The sequence below is a fragment of the Topomyia yanbarensis genome, chromosome 3 (genome assembly GCF_030247195.1).
Source record: "Topomyia yanbarensis strain Yona2022 chromosome 3, ASM3024719v1, whole genome shotgun sequence".
Lineage (NCBI taxonomy): Eukaryota > Metazoa > Arthropoda > Insecta > Diptera > Culicidae > Topomyia > Topomyia yanbarensis.
In genome coordinates this window covers 392,414,790-392,439,512 of record NC_080672.1, presented here as the reverse complement: position 1 = coordinate 392,439,512, position 24,723 = coordinate 392,414,790, and the positions used below count along the sequence as shown (strand labels likewise).

General features: G+C 38.3%; 1 protein-coding gene across 1 annotated transcript; it reads right to left on the bottom strand.

Annotated features, from left to right (window-relative positions):
- Window positions 1–289: 289 nt before the first annotated feature.
- LOC131689398 (succinyl-CoA:3-ketoacid coenzyme A transferase 1, mitochondrial) lies at window positions 290–24,723 on the bottom strand. The gene is made up of 5 exons (XM_058974460.1): window positions 24,514–24,723; window positions 24,193–24,396; window positions 22,301–22,493; window positions 1,238–2,208; window positions 290–909 (listed from the first exon to the last, which is right to left on the bottom strand). The coding sequence occupies exons 2-5, from the start codon at window positions 24,265–24,267 to the stop codon at window positions 595–597; spliced, it is 1,554 nt and encodes a 517-aa protein (XP_058830443.1). The 5' UTR covers window positions 24,268–24,396; window positions 24,514–24,723; the 3' UTR covers window positions 290–594.

Sequence of the window (24,723 nt, the reverse complement as noted above, 5' to 3'; positions counted from 1 at the left end):
TGTGTCAAGTACGTACCTTCAAACCAGGTACCAAAGGATCCGTCATATCGCTTTACGTATTACAATTTCACTGAAACTGAGAAGCTTTCAGCCTCAGGACGAACGAATCCCTCTTTCGTGCAAAGTTGCTGTTGTCACTGATATTGTAAATCAGGTTCGCTTAAAAACACTAGCCATATTAGTAAGGAACCTAACGTCGTCAACTGATTTTTTCATCTTGAGTAACAAAAAAATAGCTCTCAGATAACACCATCTGCATCTTCAAACTGGTCAGAACCGTTTCAGTAACTAGTTTCTCTACGTTATTTATTTTAGTACGTTGTATACCTTGTATATCGGATTAAAAATTCGACCAATTATGCGTACTTTGTAACTGCAGTAACAAAAACAGCTTTATACACTAACACGATAGTGTGTCACTTACTAACCCTAATAATCTTCAAAAGGCAAATGAAGAACAATGACACAACTGATTAAAAAGTGCCCGTTCCTGAGGTCTTTCACATGATCCACATATTTCCCAGCAATGTGTGAGATACCGCATCATTACGTAGAGCATATATCAATTACAACCTAAACAACCACCAATCCCGCTCACTCCGGTACCTGACCCATCGGTTTCAAATCCGGTGAGACTTCGAAATTGCAACCGGTGCTGGTGATTATTTCTTCCACCGTAATGCCATCGGCGATTTCCATCAGTATGAGACCCCGTTCCTTGTCAACGTTGAACACCGCTTTCTCCGTGATGACCATATCGACACAATTCTTACCCGTCACTGGCAGCGTGCAGTCGGCGAGGATTTTGTGCGAACCGTCCTTGGCATTGTGTTCCATCGTTACGATACACTTGGTGTCCGGTGCGGACACGAGATCCATAGCGCCACCCATACCTTTCACCAAACGGCCCTGTAGAAAAATGGAAGTATTTGATAATATGAATTAGCGGGAGAATTAAATAAGTTTCAACCTATTCTATCAATTTTTGTTCAGTTCTCTAAGAGAAAGAGTTAATTATGGATATAAAACTATAGGATTGCCTGAATTATAAGTATGGAAATCGTGGTAATACACACTTAATAAATAACATTAAGTACTTTGTATTAGCTCTTATCGGGGGACTCAGAAGATATGCATATCTTATTAATACAATGCTCAAGTCAGCACTCTAAAATGTTAATATCTTCACTAAATTTAATAGTGTTACCATAGATTATTATAACCCCACTATACTCACAGGAATCATCCAGTTGGCCAGGTCTCCAAACTGCGACACTTGCATCGCACCGAGCACGGTGATATCGATGTGTCCACCGCGAATCATGGAAAAGCTGTCGTCCGACGAAAAGTAGGATGCTCCCGGCAATACGGTAACGCTCTCCTTGCCAGCATTGATCAGATCCGGATCGACTTCGTGTTTCTCCGGGAAGGGACCAAGTCCAAGGATGCCGTTCTCTGACTGTAACAGCACGTTGATTCCTTTGATGTAGTTGGAAGATAATACTGGAATACCGATACCCAGGTTAATGTGCATTCCATCTTTGTACTCCAGTGCGACACGTCGGACAATTCTCTCCCGCTGCTTAGCAGCGGGCGTGGAAGCCACAACGGAACCGACTTTTTTACTCTCGCGTATCCTTAGTCGTTCGATTGGCTTTTCGTACTTAGCTCCCTTGATGATGCGATGCACAAACACGCTGGGCATGTGCACCTGGTCAGGATTCAGGGATCCTACAGGAACAATTTCCTCCACCTCAACGATGGTAGTTTTAGCTGCTTTGCACATGGTCGGGTTGAAGTTTCGTGCTGATTTGTTGAATATTAGATTGCCCGACTCATCCGCAACGTGAGCTTTAATTAGCGCAAAATCACCTACGATGGCTTCTTCCATAATGTACGGTTTTCCGTTGAACATCTGCATCGGTCGAGGCTGACTGGCGATCTCAACCGATCCGTCTTTGCCGTACTTGATCGGTGCGCCACCTTCGTGAACCAATGTTCCGTAGGCAGTTGGTGTGAAAAAGGCTGGAATTCCCGCTCCACCAGCACGGATACGCTCCGCCAGAGTTCCTTGTGGGGTCAGCTCCAGCTCCAACTCGCCGGTCAGGTACTGCCGTTCGAATTCGGCATTTTCGCCGACGTAGGAAGCGATCATGCGCTTGATCATGTGCTGTTGGAGGAACAAGCCAAGACCGAAGGAGTCGATACCTGTTGAAGGGGTTTCATTGCGGATTATTACTGTATAAAACGTAAGCTTGCATTGTGATGACGACAAAAGCTTTCATGACTATTTTGAGAAACGATCTACTCCGTTGAATGATATGGCGTACGTGTGAGGCAAAAAAGGTTTAAGCTAAATCCCAACAACCGCCACCGGTTATAGTAAATACGTATTGTTAATTTTACATGTAAACATTAATTTAACGAAACACAAATCGCGTTTGAAATGATTTACAAAATGTGGTGAACATGGTATCCAAACGTAGCTTTGAGATATTGATTCAACAGTAGGTTTTGTCAACTAATCACCGAAAATGTTTCGGATTTTTCGAGGGTATGACAAAAGTTCTTTTTCTGGTAGCTTTTACTTTTACATCAGCCTGAAACGATCCTATTTTTTATTTTCCAAAAATCTAGGCTCGAGTTGATCGATTTGGCGTGTTCCGTGGAATACGAATCGGTTTTGAAGTGGGTGAATGGGGAAAGTCAGCGTAATTATGCACGATATGCAAACAAGGCTGGATGGCGGATTCATCTATATATGCTGTCTTTAATTATAAACAGTTAGAGCAACATCAGATGTTGCTTTAAATTGTTCTCAACTACTATTCGACTGTTTTCAAGACGATTAAGGTTGGCTAACGTTTTCTTGATGATCACATCGTTAGCATTTCGACTATGACCATGCTAATTGGCGATTCTACGTTGAAACCGCTCGCAGATAGCGCTGGAAGGAAAGTGTTACTGATTTGATTCTGTTCTGTCATAGTGCATATATTTTCTGTAAACATTGGTAGAAATGACTTTTAAACACCAAATTACCGATCAATTTGTTGATAATTGTTTATGAAAATGAAGGAAAACCATCATTTTATAAGATGATGAGTAAACATCTTGCGAAAAGAGTGTAAAACATAGTGGTTTCTAATATTATTCGTAGAGCTATATGCGCGCTGTTTCAAAATGTAATTTGTTGAGCACCGTAGCCGCCGCAACAGCATTTCCCGTTCGTCCTAAGTTAAGCTAAACCTTCATGAGATGGTGTAAATTCATGAAACTCTCCAGATCAGGCAAGGAAAGAATATATCCGGCTAATAGGAAAGTGTCAGCTTTGTATCATGCACAGCCGATCCTTCTCTCCGATAGTCTTCACTGAATCTCCTACGTAGTTCAAAATATGAAGGAGTTTGACATTAGTACTGATTGGGTCTCGGTTTCGAGTTGGAACTTTATTTATGGAACGATTTTTTATAACCACAATACCCCGATTACATTTCGAAGAAATGTATGAGTGAAATAGTTGCAAATGGCTGTAATTTCAGAATAATTGCAAATAAAACTAAATTTCTTACTCGTTTCATTCATATTTTGGCAGTGGTAAGCTTTTTCCGAGAAGATAATGAAGATTTTGTTGTAAGCTACGACTCACTTACGGGTGAAAAAAAGCAAATTGTATCACTTTGCCAGTTCATGAGCTGAATCATAGGTGTCACATGACTAATTTTGGCTTTGCCGCAAATCGCCAATTGGAATAGAATGTGTTACAGTAAAATATAATTGTGTAATTTAAATGTTCATGAAGGCAAAAAGAGATTAGCGTGCGCTGCAAGAGAGCAGGGCCGGCGGAATACTTTTTTCCCGAGTGGGTAGTAAGATTCGGAGTAATTTCTACTCGTATTGATGAAAGTTTAGACATGGCGTGTGTAAGTGACAATGAAAACTCCCTGATAATAGCTTGTATTCATTTGGAAACACCCTGTATTGACGGGCTGTATGACCGATGGCTTAGCGAACATGTTTTTATTGATTACTGATACTACATTGAACCTTCGTACAGCTAAGTACCAATCCCTCCATTCTTTTTCAATTTCGTTGCATTCCCTGCGATAGAACCTTTTTCGCGATATTGAAGCCCGCATGATAATATTGACTAATGGGGATAATTTTCAATACAAACCATATCCATCTAATACAACCGGCCCCTGGACGGTCTACTTCCGGACCAAAGATAAGCCATTTAACATCATCCATATATCGCGTGATCTAACTAAACAACACTTGGGCGTGTACGAATAAGTATTTGTATACGTACCCGCCGGGGAAGTACAGATCGATGGTGTAGTCTGCGGGAGGGAAAATATGGGATTGGCTCCAAAAACCTTCGCTTCAGTCAATGAAAATTCTGGTATGCAAGCAATTGCGTTAACCTTTCGACAGTCGCGCTAGTGCACTGAGTGCACGCTGCTCTGAAAATCAAACGAAATCGTCTTAGGGCACTAGCGGCTGCTCGTTCAGTGGGCCACAAACGCGACTTCCGGAGGGTTAAGCAACAATCGAGGAGTATAAGAAAACAATTTTTTCCATTGGCCTCATTTCGAGCCTTTCGCCGGATCTGTTCTTCCAAACTTTGTTCTTTTGAACGGGGTTCGTCTAGCTGTTCGCCTTTTTGTGCAAACAATAGGGTTATATAGTTACGAATTGTAGAAACAAGGCACGAAGCGGTAAATGCGGAGAGAATCGTAAAAAGTTTTCTGGAGAGACTCCATCTAAATTTCAGACAAATCAAGAGCTCTTTAAGAGCCGGTTCTTGAAAGTAGTAGATGACACGTTGAAGTCGAAATCCGCAAACACTTCGTTGAATGTGGCAGAAACGAAGCGAATAGGGTCATGACAACCATACAAAGAGTTCCTATGTTCCAAAAGCAAAAAGTTTCGTTGACGAAGCATACGTTCGGGTGCATATATGTGTAGTTGGCTCAATAGCTCCGGAGAATCTGCCTCACCAAGAAGTATTTTAGCGACGAAAACAGCCTGGGTTACTCTTCTTCTTTTTTCCAGCGAGTGTAGACTTAACAATCTGCAGCGATCTTCGTATGGCGGAAGATTGATAACGTCTTGCCACGGAAGGCGTCTCAATGCATAACGAACGAATTTCCTTTGTAATGCTTCAATCCTGGCTACCCATGTTGATTGTACGGACACCATACCATGGAGTTAGATTCTAGGATCGACCATATCAAGGCACAGCATAGTGAACGGAGACAGAGACATGAATCCCATATGGTGATTTGCTTTGTTAATGATATGGTCGTAATGAGGTCGGAACGTGAGTGCCGAGTCCAAAGTGACTTCAAGGTCGTGCACTTGTAGAACACGCTCAAGGTTAAGATCTCCAATACAGTAGTCATACGAAATTGGCTTATGCTTACAGTGATACGATATTACAGTGCATTTGTAAATACTGATTGTTAGTTTATTGAACACCAGTCATCGAATCTGTCCAAGAGCTATTGCAAAACTAAGCAATCCCGGATGCACTTGACCACCATGTATAATTTGACGTCATCAGCATAAAATATGCGACACCCAAGTGGTAATATTGTAAACAGGAGTGGGCCCAAATTACTTCCCTGAGGAACGCCCGATTTGTTTGAAAACGGGGCGGAGGATGCGCATCCAATTTTCACTATAAGTTTACGATCACTCAGATACGATTCGAGCCAACGAATCAGATCAATAGAAGCTCCTGTTAACTTCAATCTTTCTAAAAGTATTCCGTGGTCAACTCCGTCAAACGCTGATTTCAAGTCAGTATACACCGTGTCGATCAGAGCACTAGCATCCATATTTCGTAAGCAGAGTGAGACGAATTGAACGAGATTCGTAGAAGTTGGTCTTTTTGGGATGAATCCATGTTGGTCAGGGGAAATGTAACTTTGACTGGATGCAGAGTGCATCGTTCACCACGATCTCAAATACTTTGGAACAAGCGCACGACGATGTAATTCCTCGATAATTTTCAACATTTCGCCGATCTCCTTTTAAAAAAACAGGAAACATAACTGACTTTTTCCAACTGGCGGGATAACAACACTGTTGAAAAGAATTGTCAACGGGGAAAATAATACGTTAGCGCATTTCTTGAGAATACATGAAGGTATGCCGTCATGACCAGGAGTGACGGAATATTTTAATTGGCTGACTGCTGATACAACCTGCTGCTCTGTAATCGTGAATCTTCCCAGAGGACAGATATTTAATGGTGTGCCTACAAAATCGAAGTAAATGCATCACTCCTATTATTGTCCTAAGCTTTACACAATGTATTTGCATTATAGAAAACCTGGTTAACTTTCGACATAGATCTTGCGCAATTTTAACATTATTCGTCAGAGATGCAAAAACACTATGTAGGAGCGTTTTGGGGATCAAAATGTGCTATTATTTCAATCGGATTAGCCTTTTTTCGGTACACGCTGCGTGTCTTAGAGCTAGAACGCGGGCTCAGAGAGCAAGATCGGAGAGCGAGAGAGGAGCGCAAGTGACGTTTCGAGAAAGTAGGGACGCTTTAAAATGAGAGATCAAGCTTAGCAAGCTAGTTTGCCATAGGTAGCTGTGCTGTGAAGCAGACGCAAATCCCTGGGGGACGCGTACTGAGTCGTCATGGCGAAGATGAGGACCCGTCGACACCAGCTGAATTATGCCCGGGTAAGCTAAAAATAATCGTTGAGGGTCTCTTCCCGAAGCACGATCCAGCTACTTGGTCACCGACAATGTACGGCGAAGAAGAAGGAGCAATCATAGCCGAATGTCAAGGGAACAACGACGAGCTCAAAGAAGCGGCGATGCGACTAAAATCAAAGAAAGCCCCCGGTCCGGATGGAATACCAAAGGTGGCGCTGAAAGCGATCCTGGCGTATCCAGACTTGTTCAGGATGTTACTGCAGAAGTGTTTAGATGATGGCAATTGCCCGGAAATGTGGAAGGTACAGAAGCTGGTGTTGCTGTTAAAGTCAGGGCAATCACCGGGCCATCCAGCCTCGTATAGATCATTGCCGCAGCGCTGCACAGAAGATTGAGCCAGATCCTGAAGAGCTACTTCCAGAGTAGAGTACTAATGTACAAGACGAACGAAGGGCAGAAGTCAATGCGAATCGCAGCGGGCGTTCCTCAGGGCTCCATTCTCGGTCCAACTCCTTGGAACGGGAAGTACGACGGGGTCTTAACACTGCGGCTGCCCGGGAAAATTGTGCGTTTACGGACGACGTGTCACTAACGGTAATGAGTAAGACACTTGGAGAAGTGGAGGTATCGGTAACAGAGACAACAGAGACGACGAGTGATAATCGACGACCGGTTGACCTTTAACAACCACGTTGAGTACACCTGCGAAACGTCGGTCTGTTATCTAGTGCTTCGTCATCGATACAGCGATATGGGGTACCTGCCTGGGGTGCGGCGCTGAAAATCAAGCGGAACCGCTTAACAAGGACGCTCCGGCTGGTCGTCGTATGAGCTGCGATTGTGTACAGAATAATATTTTCGGAGGCAGTATGCGTTATCGCCGAAATGATCTCCATCTGCATAACCCTGGCGGAGGATATCAAGTGCTACTATCAATGAAATGCCAGAAACGTGAGGAAGATGATCAGAATCGATTCGATGGTTACGTGGCAACAGAAATGGGACAATACGGAGAAAGGAAAAAGGACCTACTGGCTCATCCCAAACCTGTCGACGTGGGTCAAAAGATAGCACGGAGAGATGACCTTCCACCAGAAACAGCTCATATCGGGCTACACACCAAAAAATAATGAAATTTAAACGACATGTAAATCAATACGAACGTAAACATACAAAGATTGAATCAAAAATTTGATTGAACATTACGTTAAAATCAATGCACTCAATTGGAGCATCGAAAAGCATACAATTTTACACTTTCATTCGTGTAATTTTACATGTCATTCATTTTACAGCAACATTCGAGTAAAAATACATTGAAGTGCATTGGTTCTCCGTTTAAATAAACTGTAATTTTGAATCCACGTGTAAAATTATAATAAAATTCGTTGAAGAAAGCACGAAAAGTCGTGTGTATTTGTGGTGGAACTTAATTTTACATTTATATTGATGCTCCAAATATGTGCATGAAAATAAACTTAAAATTACAAAATATTTTTTTCTGTGTACGGCTGCTTCAGGAAGTATCTTCATGCAGATACGCAACGTCACCATTGTGCCCGGAGTGTGAGAACGTCGAGGAGACACCGAAGCATGTGGTCTTCGAATGTCCGAGGTTTGAAGCGACGTTTATGGAGCTACTTAAAACGGGAAGACCTGTCATCAACCCGGATAATGTAGCTTACAGAATGACAAGATACGTGAAGACGTGGAACGCAGTCAACAGAGTTATGATGTAGATCATGATCGTCCAACAGCGGAAACGGCGTGATGAACATCGAGCAACGGTTTCGGAAGAGCAATCACCGCCAGGGAACTCTCCGCTGGAATAAGCTAGATCCACCGCCGAGGACTAGTCGAGTTGACTGCAACAGAGCACCGAGTATGGGTCGTCGAAACGCCAGCGCACCCCACCGGTTATTCCGATAGACATATAGCGAAAACCAAAGAAGAATCGGTATTGAAAGAACTCCTCCGTCGGCGTAAGCTAGACTCACCGCCGGGGACTAAACTGAGTAGACCGCGACGAGACACCACCAGTCGCGCCGGGGCTCCAGCAAACCGGAAACCCTTTTGCACCGGAATCGCCGAACTAACCTCGGCACCTGGCTGGTTGGCTCGCTTTCGAACATCCCTCGCCGGGTAACTCTTCGTCGAAGCAGGCTAGATCCATTGTCGGGTACTAGATCGAGTAGTTCACGAACAAGTCGGGAGCTCAACGAGGAAGTGGCACAAGGGAACCAAAATGCCTGGTAAACTAGACATTTTGAAGTTGAACGCTCAGATTGTCCTCGTAGGGGAAGTGCACTTATTCTAAACCCATAGCTAGCTTTACCACAACCAGACAAAAATTGCTACGTTGTATGGATGGATGAAAAGTGCTAGTGTGTCAAGGATGGGTGCTACCTAAGCCTACTGCAAGAATTAACTACTAAGTAGCTGGATAGGAGTGTGTGCTGTGCACATAAAAAAAACCTCTTCCCGAAGTAATGCCGTAAGGTAATTCCGGGGAGGAATCAGGTTCCGTACAAGGGTAGTTGAATTAGCGGGTCAGGTGACTACCAAAACCCGTTCCCTGAGTTTTTGGTTTTTGTGCATTTTTTTCCTGCTCAGGTTGTTTTTGAACATTTTTTCTGCTCTCTAAAAAATATGTATACATACATACTAGACCTCTCCACATTTTGAAAAAGTTTTGAAATATACATGAGGGATTCCATGAGAAACCGGTCGACCACAAAATATGATCATCGTCGATTCGAACGAAACTTTGAAGTTGTGTTCGGTTTATGAATCTCCAATATTTTCTCTGACAATTGCAATATTTTGATGCAAGAGAAATTTTTCAAAAGGGCGTTAACATTTGTACGTGCATTAATTTCAAATTTTCTTTTGTTCGATTACTGTATTTTATACAGAAAAACTTTCTGAGAACGAGTTTCAGGTAATGAATATTTATGTGCGAAAAAAATATACACTGAAAAAAAAGTTGTGTCATTTTTCACAAAGACAAAAATTTAGGTTAAAATGATAAATTCCAAATAGCTTTCAAATGGTTTACAATATCACCTTGACGTCAAAGAGAAAGTTACAGGAAATGTTATGGGCCTTTTGAAAAAGTTATTATTGTTGGCGGAGAAACGCGAATAACTTCTGAAAAGGTCGTAATAAAACAAAATAATTATGTTGTTAAAACAAAATTTGAAATATCTCGAGAATTACATTTCACAATTTTTTTGTTATAAGCATTTTGATTTAAAATAGCGTTTAGAATCATATTCGAAAAGAAAATTGTATTTTTGACTACAAATATTAAGAATTATAAAAGTTGCTAGAAATTTTTTTTATTGAAAGCTTCTCCATGATCCAAATACACTGAAAAAGTTTCTTTTGCGTCTTTAAAACGATAAACGATAGATTTTTGACATTTTATAATTGGGTAACGCGAATAACTTTTAAAAAGAGCATAATCACTCGAATTAACTGTTTTTGTTGGAACAAAATTCCAAATATCTCGAAAACTATCGCATTTTGGAAGATTTTTGTTAAATACATTTTGATTTAAAATGAGTTTATTATATATTCTGTAATAAAATTACAGTTATGTATGTATTGACATTGTAACACGAAATTTAAAACATGTATAAAGTTATTGTTAGAAAAACTTTTTTACCGATAAGTTCTCCATCATACAATCACATTCAAAATATTTCGTTTCTTTTTAAGTTTTTATTGACAAAATATAAAAAATTAGAAAAAATGGGTTTTTAAAAATTTAAATTTTTAGCACAAATTTTTGTTTTTGTGAAAAATGACACACAATTTTTTTCAGTGTATATTTTTTTCGCACATTCTCTCTAACTCATCCTCAGAAAGTTTTGCTGTATAAAATACAGTAATCGAGCAAAAAAATTGATATTAATGCACGTAGAAATGTTTACGCTCTTTTAAAAACTTGCTCTTGAGTCAAAATAATCTTACTGATTATGGAAAATGTTTAGTCTTCCATGCCGATGAAATGTGTAAAGTTGCATAGGAATCCAAGATGGTCGATCAGGATTTTAATTATTTTCGGACGGATCTTCGTGGTATTCCACATGCGTCAGCTCAAATTTTTGTTCTAGATGTGAATTTAGAAACTAGCCAAAAATGACTTAATTTGGACATGATTTAGAGATGTCTCCAATCAAAAATCGTGTTTTTGCTAATCATCAATGGTAGTTCCTTAGACATACCTTAACATGTTTTAACAGGCGAACATAGCTCTAATCGCAATTGAAAATTTGTTAACTGGATTTTTGTATATCAAAATCAAGGAAAATTAGTAGTATTTTTTTTGGGTTTTGATTGAAATTTTCTCGCATACTTATTAAAATGGTCCTATGTGCAGATGAGAACCGCTCTTTGTCTACTGTCTACTGCCTTTTGGTAGAATTAATATTGCAGTTTGCTATAGATTTCTGAACTAGCCGCAGTGATGTTGACTGCTGTCACTTCAATAAAAGCAAGTGCCATATACGTGCGTTAATCCCGCAGAAGCGATCAGTTTGTACCTAAATTCGCCGATTTGTACCTAAAGTTTTGCCTCCAAGTTTCGACGGCAAAACAGTTCAATACCACCGAAGCTGGATAAGTCTACGCTATGATATTTACACGTCTAAAATAAATCCGTTGAATAACTAATGTTACCGCACAATATCACATAAATGAGTAGATAAAGATTGATAGAATTAACATCATTCTATTTTAAATTATGTCACTCAAACATTATACTGCCTATGACGTTCGCTAGAGCAGGGCAATACACTCTGCTAGGTGTTCGAAATATAGAAGCAAAAGATCGGCGCGTGCAGACAGCAATCACCCCCAAAAAAAATCGCATGTTCGCCCAAATGCTATTGCGAATGAATGCGGCGTTCTGTTCGACACGCGGAACACAGACAACTGAAATTACATCGTAGTCGTGAGATAAAGCTGTAGATTTTACGTTCTTGAACTCAAGATAGACGCAAGAGACCACGCAAACTTTTTGTATAACCGGTTTTATTCGTGCGCCTTACATAACGACGTGCTAATGTGATGGAAGCAGAATGTTTGACAATAATGCTTTCGTCATAGAGTGATGAGCATATTTTAACTTTACTGGGCAAAAACTTTTTTTTCGATGCTAATAAGTTAGGTTCAGTATTTTTATTCAACAGTTTGAACAAGTTAGAATTGAATGCATCTGCTAGCAGAATTTGTTTTGAATGTTATTGACAACTATAAGCTGAATAAAGCAAATTAACTAACATTGTAGAATTGTTTATAATAATATAAATATTAAGCTCCTTCATAACACCTGTTACTTAGTGGAAACCTGATGATAAGCAAGTTATCGCTGACGAGGAAACCTACCAAGATAAAGGTTGGCAGATCCGTTCCCTATCAGCACTAGTGGTGGGATTGCCTCGTGTTCCAGTCACACCATTTCAAACAAAAACAAAACGTCTGCGAAGATAAGAAGACTTGTGCAATGAATAAAAGATAGCGACAAGAATCATATGATTCGTGCCAAAAATCCTGAACAATCTGCAAGCTTATCAGCACAACTCTAGCTCTCAACGTAATAAACCACCGGATAGCAAGCATAATTACCATACCCGAGCAGCTGGTTCAATCCGGTCGCACTGGTCACGGATCTGACGGGTGCTAACCACACTTCGTTTGGTTGTGATGACCTGCGAAAAATGGCAGGCTATTCTCATTATTTAAATTTTCAAATATTTGGGTTATCGAACCGTCGTGGCATATTAATCACTTGCTGGTTGGAGCCAGTGCAACTGATCATGGCGGTAGACGAAGTGGTTTGTGTGCTAATTGAGTGATTGCCCTATAGCGAGGTGTCGTATTACAAGTTGGTCTACCTTACTGTTTCGAGGTGTTGATTTTGAAGTTCACGGGTCAACAGAAAAGAAACGCATGTTTCAATATTTGCCGAAGTTTGTAAATTTCAGCTTCAATATTAGCAAATTTCGATTTATAAAGTAAATGTATAAAGCAGCGGTTCTCAACCTTTTTCGTGCCACAGACACCTTAGAAATTACCCTGGGTTGCTGCGGACCCCCACAGACAAACATCGATTCTGCGTACCATCAATATGTTATTTTTAGTTTAATAGGAACAAGACTAGAAATTTCAATATGCACTCAGAAAATATATTTTTCTTCGCGGACAGCTGATTTTCTCCTTAGGGAGTAATATTGCATTTTGCTTGCATTCGCCTGCGTAGCTGAAAACAAGGTTCGATTTCAGTATGTCTCTAGAGATGGGCGGGTACGGGTATTTTTACCCAATACCCGACCCGAACCCATACCCGTAGGAATCGGGGCGGGTTCGGGTTTTGTTATCACCGGGTACGGGTTGGGTCGGGTTTTTACGAAATATTTTGCATTTACCATATAAATGTTTATGAATGTTTGGAAGACCTTTTCCCGCCAATTGATATTGAAAATGATAACTTATCGTTGTAGAAAAATATTAAAACAAGCGTTATATTCCCATTTTGACATATAGTCGTCCTATAGATCAGCGTGTATCGAATGAACGGGACTATCCATAGATTTTGAACTGGAAGTTCATAATCTAAATTTTACTGTACTATTAAACAGGGAAACATTGCTTTTCGTGAAGTTCTTCGAGCATTTTTGAAGTATTAATGTTGAAAATTTCCTTCATCTTTCCAACATTCAGAAAGAAAAACATTGTATGGGAAAGATATGTATTGCGTGACTTCTATCGACCTGTTTAAGGAAAATAGTCTAAATTATCCATCAAACATAAAAAAATTAGTTTTTTTTATGGTTTTATTGACAAAAATGTTTAGCGTTACTACAAAATTTATTGATACACAAGATTATTCCGATTATTCAAAAATAAGCAGATAAATTGTACCTTTTTCAATTGTAAGATCATTTAATACATTATACAATACAATCAAGACGGACAGAAGTTGGTTAGAATAAAATTGATGTTTGTTTAGATGTTTTTTGGAAGAATTGATCTTATCGAAAATTTACTAAAAGAAGCCCCATATAAACTGAAATATACCCCGAATTCAAGGTAAAATAGTTTCGTAAAAAATGTCCTCGCATATCACTAAATACATCGTGATTAGTGGCAGCTTCCATGTCAAATGCTGTTGCCGAGAGGAATCTAGAATGTGGTATTTCTGGTTTCGTTCACATGTAAAGATTGATGCCGAAAGATAACACTAGTTTACAGCATTTTTGAACTCAATAAGCTGATGGTCATTTTCAATGTAAAATCGTATACTGAATCCAAAATTGAAGTCCAAAAATTTTACCGTAGATCAGTTTTCGAGTCAGAGTGAGAAATAAATTTCATCTTCAAAATAAAATGTACGTTTAGTAAAACCCAAATATATACGGTTATAGTGCATCGACATGGAATGCTATTATGTTTAATTAAAGGTAATTGCATGTATTTTTGGTTGTCCGAGCATTTCGTTTTAGTGCGACTAATAGTTCTGATCGTATTTCGAGTTTTTTTTTAAATTTTTCTTTTTTTTAGAAAAATGAGCGTTTGTTCAAAATTTTGGGCAAGATAAAAAAATTCAAAAAATATTTTTTTGAAAGAAACTGAAAGCTAACAACCTATGAAAATAAACACTTGTTTTTTGAATCAGACGAAAATTTAGAAAGTTATTCATTTTTTTTTTTGTAAAATAGGAATTGTTTGAGTTTCTCTGGGTCAATGTATTGAACCGTCTCCATTTTTTCTAGGGCTCGTTTCATAAAAGATGAAGGGTTCTCTATTAGAACACTGTTAAAAAAATAAAATGAAGAATTTTGAGAGATTTTGAGTTGTGGTAATATTCAACAACAACAATAATTTCAGGCTCATTGAAGTGATAAGTCATTGAATGATTGGTAATATTTACACGTGTTATACAGAAAATAACACGCTTATGATACAAAATTCGTTGTAAACTCAACCCTCACACGTCATAAAGTTTCATATCTTGAAAGTCTAGCTCCCGGAATATGTTTTGTGCAATGATAATACAAACTTTACTACATACCAGTACATACGTCAAGTATTGAAAAACTAATTATTTGTAAAACTAATAATTTCTTTTCCTTCCTAGAACAACATCTTGCAGTTCGTACAAAACTCATTTTAGTTTTAAAACCTCAAAATCTGAGGTTCAAAATAATGTATTCTTGTTGGATTTATTTCAGCATTCACTATTTTTGAACTTGGTTTTTTATCCTTTAATTTGAAGAACTTAAAATATTTTGTAACTTGCGCACGCACGTAACACTTCTGCAATGCATTTTAATATAGAGGTTTTGTGGACCAGTGCAGTGAAATCGATAAGTTGTAAAAGCCTATGTGAATCCAGTATAATTTCAAATTACTAACTTCCAGCCGTTTTATTAACGTAAAATAAATTGTTAGTAGAACAAAACGTGACAAAATAGGGAGATAAGCCACCATTCGTGAAGATAGTGAGAGCATTTAACATTTTCCCCGTCATAAATTTCCGATATGTATATACCGGCGCTATGGAGCGTGTAGTTTACAACGAATTTAGTACATACATATCCGAATGTGTATGACACGTGTAAATATAATGCTTATTATTTAGTACCAATTTTCTGATGATTTATCCCTTTACTGAACTGAAGTTTTCAATCATTTGGATAAATGATTTCGTAAATAACGTCAGAATTATTAGTCGCACTAAAACAAATTGTTCGGAAGACCAAAAGTACATATCTTTACGTTTATTTTAACATAATAATATTTCATATCGGTGCGCTATATCTTAAGATATTTGAATTTTACTGAACGCATTTTTTATTTTAAAGAAGAAATTATTCTTTTTACTCTATCTCGAAAACTGTTCTACTATAAATTTTTTGAACTTCTTGTTCGGATTCAGCACACAATTTTACATCGAAACTGGAGGTCATATATTGATGTCCAGAATTTTATTTTTATTTTGTAAACTAGAGTAATAATAGGAGATCCTAGGCCTAGTTCGTGAAAGGCGAAAGTTGGCGGAGTTCCTTTTTCTTCGTTTGTATTAGGCACATGGCACTGTATCTCATTTTTTACCTCAAATTATGTAAAATATGTTTTCATATGATGTATTTCATTTTGTTTTGTAGAATCCATGGGTGAGTTTTCGAACGTAATGAGCAAATTTCCTTAAAAAATGAAAATACCGCTATCTAGCCTTTGGGCTTCCCTACTCCTTCGAATCAAGTAGGTTAAATTTATTGATTGAAAATCGGGATCGGGTCGGGCACGGTTTGTAATGTTTTTTAATATCGTGTACGGATCGGGCTCGGATTCTTTTTCATGGTCGGGTACGGGTCGGGTTTTGTATTTTTATAAAATCCGGGTACGGGTCGGATTCGGGTAAGCTTACAAAAATAATATTCGGGTTCGGGTCGGGTCCGGGTACGAAAAATCTCATACCCACCCATCTCTATGTCTCATCAGCAAACAGAACCTCTTCGCTTAGATCGTAAGTTAGAAGTCGGTTTAGTGTGTTCACAAGTAGTGTTTCTAATTTTGGACTTAGCGTCAGCCCGGTGCATTTGTCAAGTGCCGTGGTTCTGAAGAGACGAAGTCGAAACGCAAAAACCTGGGCTAATTAGTTTTTCAAGATTCACTGACTCATTTCCTTTAAAATACATCTTACCGATTGTTTATAGACCGAATAAGGCCAAAGATATGAATAAAAGTTAATAATTGATGATTTTTTTCTATGGAATATTTTCCATGCACGATTATGACACGCCATACAAAAATTGTCACCAATACACACCTACAACACGTGTGAGTGCAACTTTTGTTTTCATTTATAGTAAAAACTCGCATCATAGTCATCAACCGATCTTCGTAATATTTGAGAGATTAGTACAGAATAGATAGAAGTATTAATTGTCTTCTTTGAATTATTCCATGGTGCGTTTCGACTTCGTTTCATAAGAAACCGACACTAACTTTTTTGTCGGAATAGATTAGCGCCAGCTTGACGCAAATCTCTTAAACTAAAATACACTTTGTGTTTCAATCGAACAACTGGTCAAACGTGATGTCCCGTCCGAGCAGAAGTTCTGTTTATGCCGATAAGACACAGTGAAGCCGAAACTTGTCTTGGCTTATATAGCATAGTTCTTTGGGTTGTTTATACTATTTATAAGTTTCATGATATTCTCAATCTCAAACTTTAAAAATCGTTTTTCTCGAAATGTGCTAAATGGCGCTTGTCATAAGATAGCACAAAAGCGACGATATGTTAACAGTATTATATTTATGAGGTTTGAAATGTGTGTTTTAAGCATGCTACATGAGCGATCCAAAGTAAAAATCGGTAGGGCAGACTATTAGAGGGCAAAAGTAGAGCTCAAATGAGAAACTTGGACGAAAATATTTCCTCCGAAATCATCAGCAAAAATGAACTATCAGTGTAAAACCAGTAACAGACAAATGGTTCTTATTCAGCAAAATCCAAAAATGCTACATTTGTCAGTAAAAAAATGACAGAATAAATTTCCCAGAAATTTTTAGCCGAATGCTACACTTTAATAAAATAAAAGAGGGTTTACGAAGTATGGTCTGCCCTTTCAATTTTGTTTTCAACTACAGGGTGCGCCTGCTGGATGTATCCTTTTTCAACATTGAACAACTACACCATTTTTCAATCGATTTTCACAAGTAAACAAGTTTTTTTTACGATACGATATTTTATGCCATTTATTATAAGCCAGGTTTAGAATACAACGTCGATTAAATGACCACCCCCATTTGATACAAAATAGCAGCTCTTTTGCGGGCATTTCGCATAACATTGGGCAACATTTCGGGCTTAATAGCTTTGAGTATGTCAAGGTTCTTAGGTTTGCTAGAATAAACTTTACTTTTCAAGTAACCCCACAGAAAAAAGTCTGGTACCGTTAAATACGGAGAACCATTTTTGAGACAACGCGTCCTGAGAATTTGCTCTGCAAGAATCTGATGGTAGCGGCTACGGTGTGGCTAAGTGCCCCGTCTTGTTGAAAATAGAAGTTTCTTAGACCTTTTTTCTGCATTTGTGGACAAGCAAAGTGCGCCAAAATTCAATGGTAGCGTGCGCCGTCGATGTTACTCTCTGGTCGTGCAGTGGCGTTCAAAAATTTTGTTTATTTACTCCGCCGGAAAGGGTGAAGTGAGCTTCGTCCGTCATTATTTTTTTTTCACTATTGAAATGTCACTAAATAACGTTTCAGAATTGTGTTTATCTGTAAAATCGGCTGAAAAATGGCGGAGTTGTTCAATGTTTAGATAGGATACATCCAGATAGCACACCCTGTACTCACTTTAAATCATAAACTTACGAACATATAGATGATACAGACATAACAGTATGTTAAAATCGTACACCAAAATTGTCAAAGAACCTTTAAACTTTCCAGAAAAAAAGACAGAGATCTGAATTCTCAAAAAGAAAATAAAACAGATTTTCTGGAAAGGTCAAACGCCAACGAATATAATAAAATGAAAAAATCTTATCAATTTTGATCAGTGGAGCCAATGATATACCGTCAAATACGTACCACCGCCTGTAAAAGATACCGGTTATAAAATTGTGATTATTCCTAACAACACTGCATTGACGTATACTGCCCATAATCGTATATATTTCTTATTCCATACGTTTGTTTACCACGGCGATTATTATTTTTTCACTTCTTTTAAAACTCTTTACTAAAATCTTAAACTACTTAACCAATTCTTCCTGATCTTATTAAACATTTTTCTTGTTGTTTTTCAGTTTGCTCTATCACAATGTATATTTTACATTGAAAAACGTTTGTTCTAGATGTGACTTGATCTAATAAAGAGATAAGTTTATAGGGAACTCTCATTGCTTTGTTGGAAATAAGGACGTAAAAATATTAAACGGATCACTAAATACACTGGAACCTCCCTTTACGAACAAGACCGGGGATTCGTAAATTGAATTTTAGGGTAGACGTGCCCTTATTCATCTCATTAGTCACGATGTCACATTATATCGCTGATAACTCGGCTTACACTGACTGGATTGCACTTAAATAATTATCAACATCTTTGCTCCGCTCTTAAGGGGTTACACCACGGCAGAATTTAAAAAAAGTCGAAATTGTTTTTATTGATCTAAAATGTGCTTTAGGATCTTGAAAATGATATACCAAAAAACCACAGGCGACAATAATTGCTAAATGTACAAATTTTCAATTCTGCCGCAACGCCTTTTTTCATTTCGATTATAGAGGTTTTAACCTTAAGGTCATTCGCCTCTTCGGGTTAGAAAAATCTCTTATTAAAAATTTCTAACCCTATGTGCGGGGTCGGGACTCGAACCCAGGTGCGCTGCGTACAAGGCAATCGATTTACCATCTACGCTATACCCATCCCGCAACGCCTCTTATGGATACCCCGAGCGTATTGAAAACTTCAATAGCGTTTTTTTCGAAACAACATTTTTTTAGCTGACCGGAAACGTAATTCGAACTGATGATTCTTTATCGTTTTTGAAATTTTCACAGCATATTCAAAATTAATTTCTCCAGCGACGTACGTAGGATTTTATTTTTTTATTGGTTAATTTTTTTTAATCAGCAATTTTGCGTTGATTTTTATGACATTTTCAGCGTTTTTTTTCACTAAAAGGAGCGCCATTTCGTGAAAAAAACAGAATATCGCCAAAATCCTATATACGCTATTGTTATAAGAAATCGAAAAACATTTAGTTTTAAGCTCTAGGATAAAAATTACGGGAGATAGGTTTCCGACCATGGACCCCTTCCAAAAAGAGGCGTCTACGGGTAAAGGCTGCATGGACACCATCTTGTCACAAAACACTTGAAATCTTATTTGTGCTTCACAACTAGTACTATAAATCCCATTTGACAGGATCTCGATTCACTTCTTAATTGCGTATAGAAAAATTTCTGAAACATGGCCATTTTTTCGTGTTCTACTGTAGTGTAACCCCTTAAGGAGCAGATCAATAAAAATCTGGCCTGGAAAATATAAAATACTCGCGTTAGAGCGAAGCGAAATGTCGAGTACTAGGCAGTACGCACCCTTATCCTACCATTTGAGCTAATGCGTTGAATAGAGATAGACAGTTTGTAAAAAAAATCGTTATTATGAATTTAGTTCGTAAAAAAATCTTATTAAAATTTGTTGGTTCAGCAATATTATCGATAACCCTAACAAAATGGGTATTTTGGAACGGGCTTGACAAGTAAATGATGAAAATGAACAATCGGAACCTTTTTGAAATCCAAGATGGCGACTTCCGGTTGAGAAATATTCTCAATAACCCTAACAATATAGTTATTTTTGAAACGGGATTGACAAGGAAATGACGGAAATCGGTGAATGACGTCATTTTGAAGACCAAGATCAGCTTCCGATTGAGCAAAAATTTTCTAATTGAAATAATTATTCATCACTGTATCTATGTCTGCTCTATATTTTTCCATTTCCGAAAATGCCCATGTTATTTGGGTTATAGAAAATTGAAACCGCCACCTTGGATTTCAAAATAGATTCAGATATCGATTTTCGTCATTTATTAGTCAACTCCATGCCGAAAATACCCATACTGTTGAGGTTATACAGAATTTATCTAAACCGGAAATCGCCATCTTGGATTACAAAATGGATCAAGACATCGATTTCACTCATGAATTCGTAAAGCCCATTCCGAAAATACCCATATTGTTGAGATTATAGAGAATTTATCTAAACCGAATTACGAAATGGTTCAAGACATCGATTTTCGTCATCCAATCTTCAGCCCCATTCCGGAAATAAATGGATGCTTCAGTGTATGTGAATTTATCCTTTGCAAAAAGTTATATTAACTGAATGGCTGGCGTCCAAAATGGGCTAACCCACATTTTTCATTTTAACACGATTTAATAATAGTTCATTGACCCTAGTTGTCTAGAAAAATTAAGACCATTACATGAACTACCTTTCAATTTACGAGCATTTTCGTAGTTCGAGGGGGTAACCCCGGGGGTACCTAGTGTCCAAAAGCGGGCTAACCCACAAGTCACACGTCCTTTCCTTATCTTTCTTTAGCGCTTTATTTGATCATTTCATATTAGTTCGGAATTCAGTCGCTAGGACGGCGCTGTCATCTTTTTAACGGAATTAAGAAGAAAGATGGTGTCTACGATAAAGTTGCATGTCAGGTAATTACAAGTATATCTTGTGAAGATACTAAAATTGTAGGTCCTACAAGTTTTGAATTATGGCGCATTTTTGAAAACATAATCTGCAAGCAAATTTTTTAACCAAAACATGATGTATCCCGAAACACACAGGACCTACAAAGTTTGCATCTGCATAAAACCTACAACTTTCTCAAAGACACCACATTTCTATCTAGCTTTATTAAAAAGTTGATAACAGCCCCGCCCTAGCGACTGAATTTCGAACTAGTATGCTTCAACCAAATAAAGCGATAGGTACCATACAGCAACTTTTCCGACGATATTCTGATTGCAGTTGAAGATCGAAATAGTGAGCTTGCGTCTTTCGATTTTTCTCCTACTTTCAGCGTGCGGAACCAAAGAGCAACTGGTGTAGATGATGCTCAAGTTGATTCTCTAACATGTATACAAGATGCGCTTTAGTTGCCCACTCTGCAAATTGGGAAAAAACGAAAGGCGCGAGTCAATTCTTCGATTTTCAATTGCAACCAGAATACCATAACTCTAAAACAAAAGATTGTGGAAAACATTAAGGAAACCATTTTTCTTGAAAAAAAAACTGTTTTCATAGGGATACTTAAAACCTTCAGATCAGATATTTCAACTATCAGATCGTTGCTACACCATTATTGTTAATATTCTATCGTTCTCTTAACCTGTACTTTACCTCCTTCAAAAGCAAGAAGTGTTAGGAATAGTTGGATTAAGTGCTACAAAATGCATACTTTTGTAAAATATTCTTTTCTGTCTGAATTATTCTGACTTGCGACTATGGGCAGTATATTTATGTTATTTTACCCATTGTCCCATGAGATCATTTCTCGAGCGGTTCACTAACGTAGTTTCCATATTAAATTCTCAAAATACGCGGTAGACGAATAGAAAAAATTGAAAAGTGCATTTTAGCATAACAGTTACGCGTTAAATTATCGAAAGTTTAGCGTCACGGGACAATGCAGCAAACAATATGTTTAAATATTCCCCTGTTTCCTTATATGCCCAAAACCAATACCTTTTCCCGTTTATTCTAACAAGTACGAGCTAACCGTGACGACCTTATTACTTTTTTCGCTAATTCTCTGCGACCGGCATGTGGAGTAATACCATCAACGATTATCACACTCACACTCCTATACTCTCTTAAACTGCTTCGCAACCAGACAAGTGAGAAAATCACACACGTGAATGAATCATGCGTTCCATGTATACTAAAAAGACCAATCTATCAGTGCGACCCTATTGCTAACCTTGACATTGTCTATAGTCAATAACTATACAATTAACCTTACACCGCGCGTTTGCTCGATGAACATTTGTAGCTACAAAAAAACAATATAACTCACCGGCATTGTTGGACACCACCGTCAGATCTTTGACACCCTTCTTCACGCATGCGCCAATGAGATTTTCCGGTACGCCACATAGGCCGAAACCGCCGACCAGCAGCTTGGCTCCGTCTGGGATGTCCGCAACTGCCTCATCGGCGCTTTCGTAGATCTTTGAGCCCTTCTTGGTAGAGTAGCGACAGGAAAGGATCTGTTGCGTCCGGGAGAAATACAGTTGCAAGGAGAAAAAAAAACTTATTTAAAATACACGGACAGACAACGGTTGCGCGAGTAGCTAGCTGGCGAGGGCTCGACATTTTATTATTCAGTTGATTGGTTTGTGAATTTATACTGCATCAGAGAGGCCTGGCTGAACGTTGTTTACCAGTTTGGTGTACGTCGTAAACGACACGTAGGGAGATTCTTTCTACATTGTGCATACCGGCGAGTTGTTTTTTCTTCCCTTAGTGTGCTAGATGTTTTCTAGTAGTACCAATGCCTAATGACGTAATTTGAAACTATATATAGTTTCAAGTATTATACTCCCCCGCTCAAGTGTTAGTTTCTAGAATAAGTAATCTTCAAACAACGATAGCTTTCAAGCTTCCTCAATTTTTAAAATTTTTGTTGAAAATTCGGATAAATTTCACGAAAGGTGATAGACAAATCGCCTGTCATGGCCTCCGATCTCAAAAATTTAATATTAATTTCTACTGAATATTAAACGAATCTCGCAGCGATTTTTTTTTTTTGGGAAAAATATTGGAACAAACTGACTAAACCCTCCTTAGCTGACTTCGCGCATGAAACTCGGACTCCGCCATAAGAAATATATTTTTTATTGTGAAGTTTTTTAACTGATTTTATCTGTGGAATGTATGCTTATAATCGTAAGTCAGTCCCATATAGATATGGAATCCCATAGAACATGGGACTGACTTGCGAATGGGGGGCATGAATTATGGGCAATATAAGTCTTCATGTACTTTTCTGAGTAAGAGTCACTTATTGTTGGTTCTTCCCGAATCTGACACCAAAGGATAAGATCTCAAAACTTACAATGTATGTGTTTAGCCCGCTTTTACACTTCAATAAACTTACGAAGGTTCTACAAAGCACATTGATTTTCAACCAGTTTAGAACCTAGGCTCTTCACTATTGACCTAAAAATCGTGGTTGATGATCTGACATATATTTCACCGCTGTTTTGCGAGAACCTAATTTAATTTCACAAGAAATAATTAATGCTATTAACCTAATTTAGTTGCTCGGTTTTCAAGCACACAAATAAAACCATTCTGTTTTTTTTTTGTCCAAATCTCTCTACATTTTGTCAGAGGGCTTTTGTGCAATAATGTTCAACCCATGACTTCAAAATATGGAATAATCTTCCATGAAATATCTATCGTGCCCTACCACCTATCAACGTATCGTCCTTAATATTCGTATAATGCTAAATTATGCGATAAAATATTCAAAAACATTACGTGCTGCAACGATCAGTCGATTGAAAATAAAAATATCTTCCTGTGTCTGCGTGCAACCTTGCCATGGGCCAAAGATAAAAAAAATATCGTGCTCTTAGACAAGAGCAGTAACAACTGCAAAGTAAAAGATCAATACCGTGCGTCAACAAGCAAACATTCGTTACTCGTGACGCTCAGAAACGCAACATTCACCGGGTTCCATTATCGAATTAGAAATTGACCATGCCACGAAAGGCTGAATTGGAATCTGTGGGAAATGTGATGCGTAAATTTTTCAATTGAGTGGCATGCAGATTTCGTTACCCATTGATATGACCAGTTGATTCTCTAATGGGCATTAATTCAATCAACGTCGTAATAATACATAAACGACAAACATATGTTATAATATAGCAGAACCCGTAGTCCTCCAAAACAACTTACCTTAGTTACTTGAAACGTCCGCTGGTTGATCCGGAAGGCGGTAAAAACCTTACCGGTGCAAAGTGAGAGTGCCATTTCCAAATACTAGTAATCCAACTACTTTAGAAGACTATGACACGAAACTACTTCCTAGAAATTCACCTTTTACCTCAACCGCACAGCTGAAGCACCGATCAACGACTGGCTTACTGTAGGCAAATCTATCTGGAAAGAGAACAGAATAATATATATCAATTCCTGCAGGAAACGAGAGTAAAACAATATGCTCGCGTTACGCGTAGCGGGTCCATACGCCTTGCCGCCCCACACACTTTTCCCTACCTGTACGCGAGTCCGCAACCCGGTGAATAATTTGATGAACTGGAACTTTTATCACACCACACTCGATAAGCATATAATACGTAAGTGAAAAGAATTCGCTGCAGTGAATTGGAAGTACCGAATGATTACTCAAGTTTTCTGAACATAAAATACGCAACACTCGTGCGAATATGAAAGAGCAGCAGAGAAACCTATCAGAAAGAACAAAAA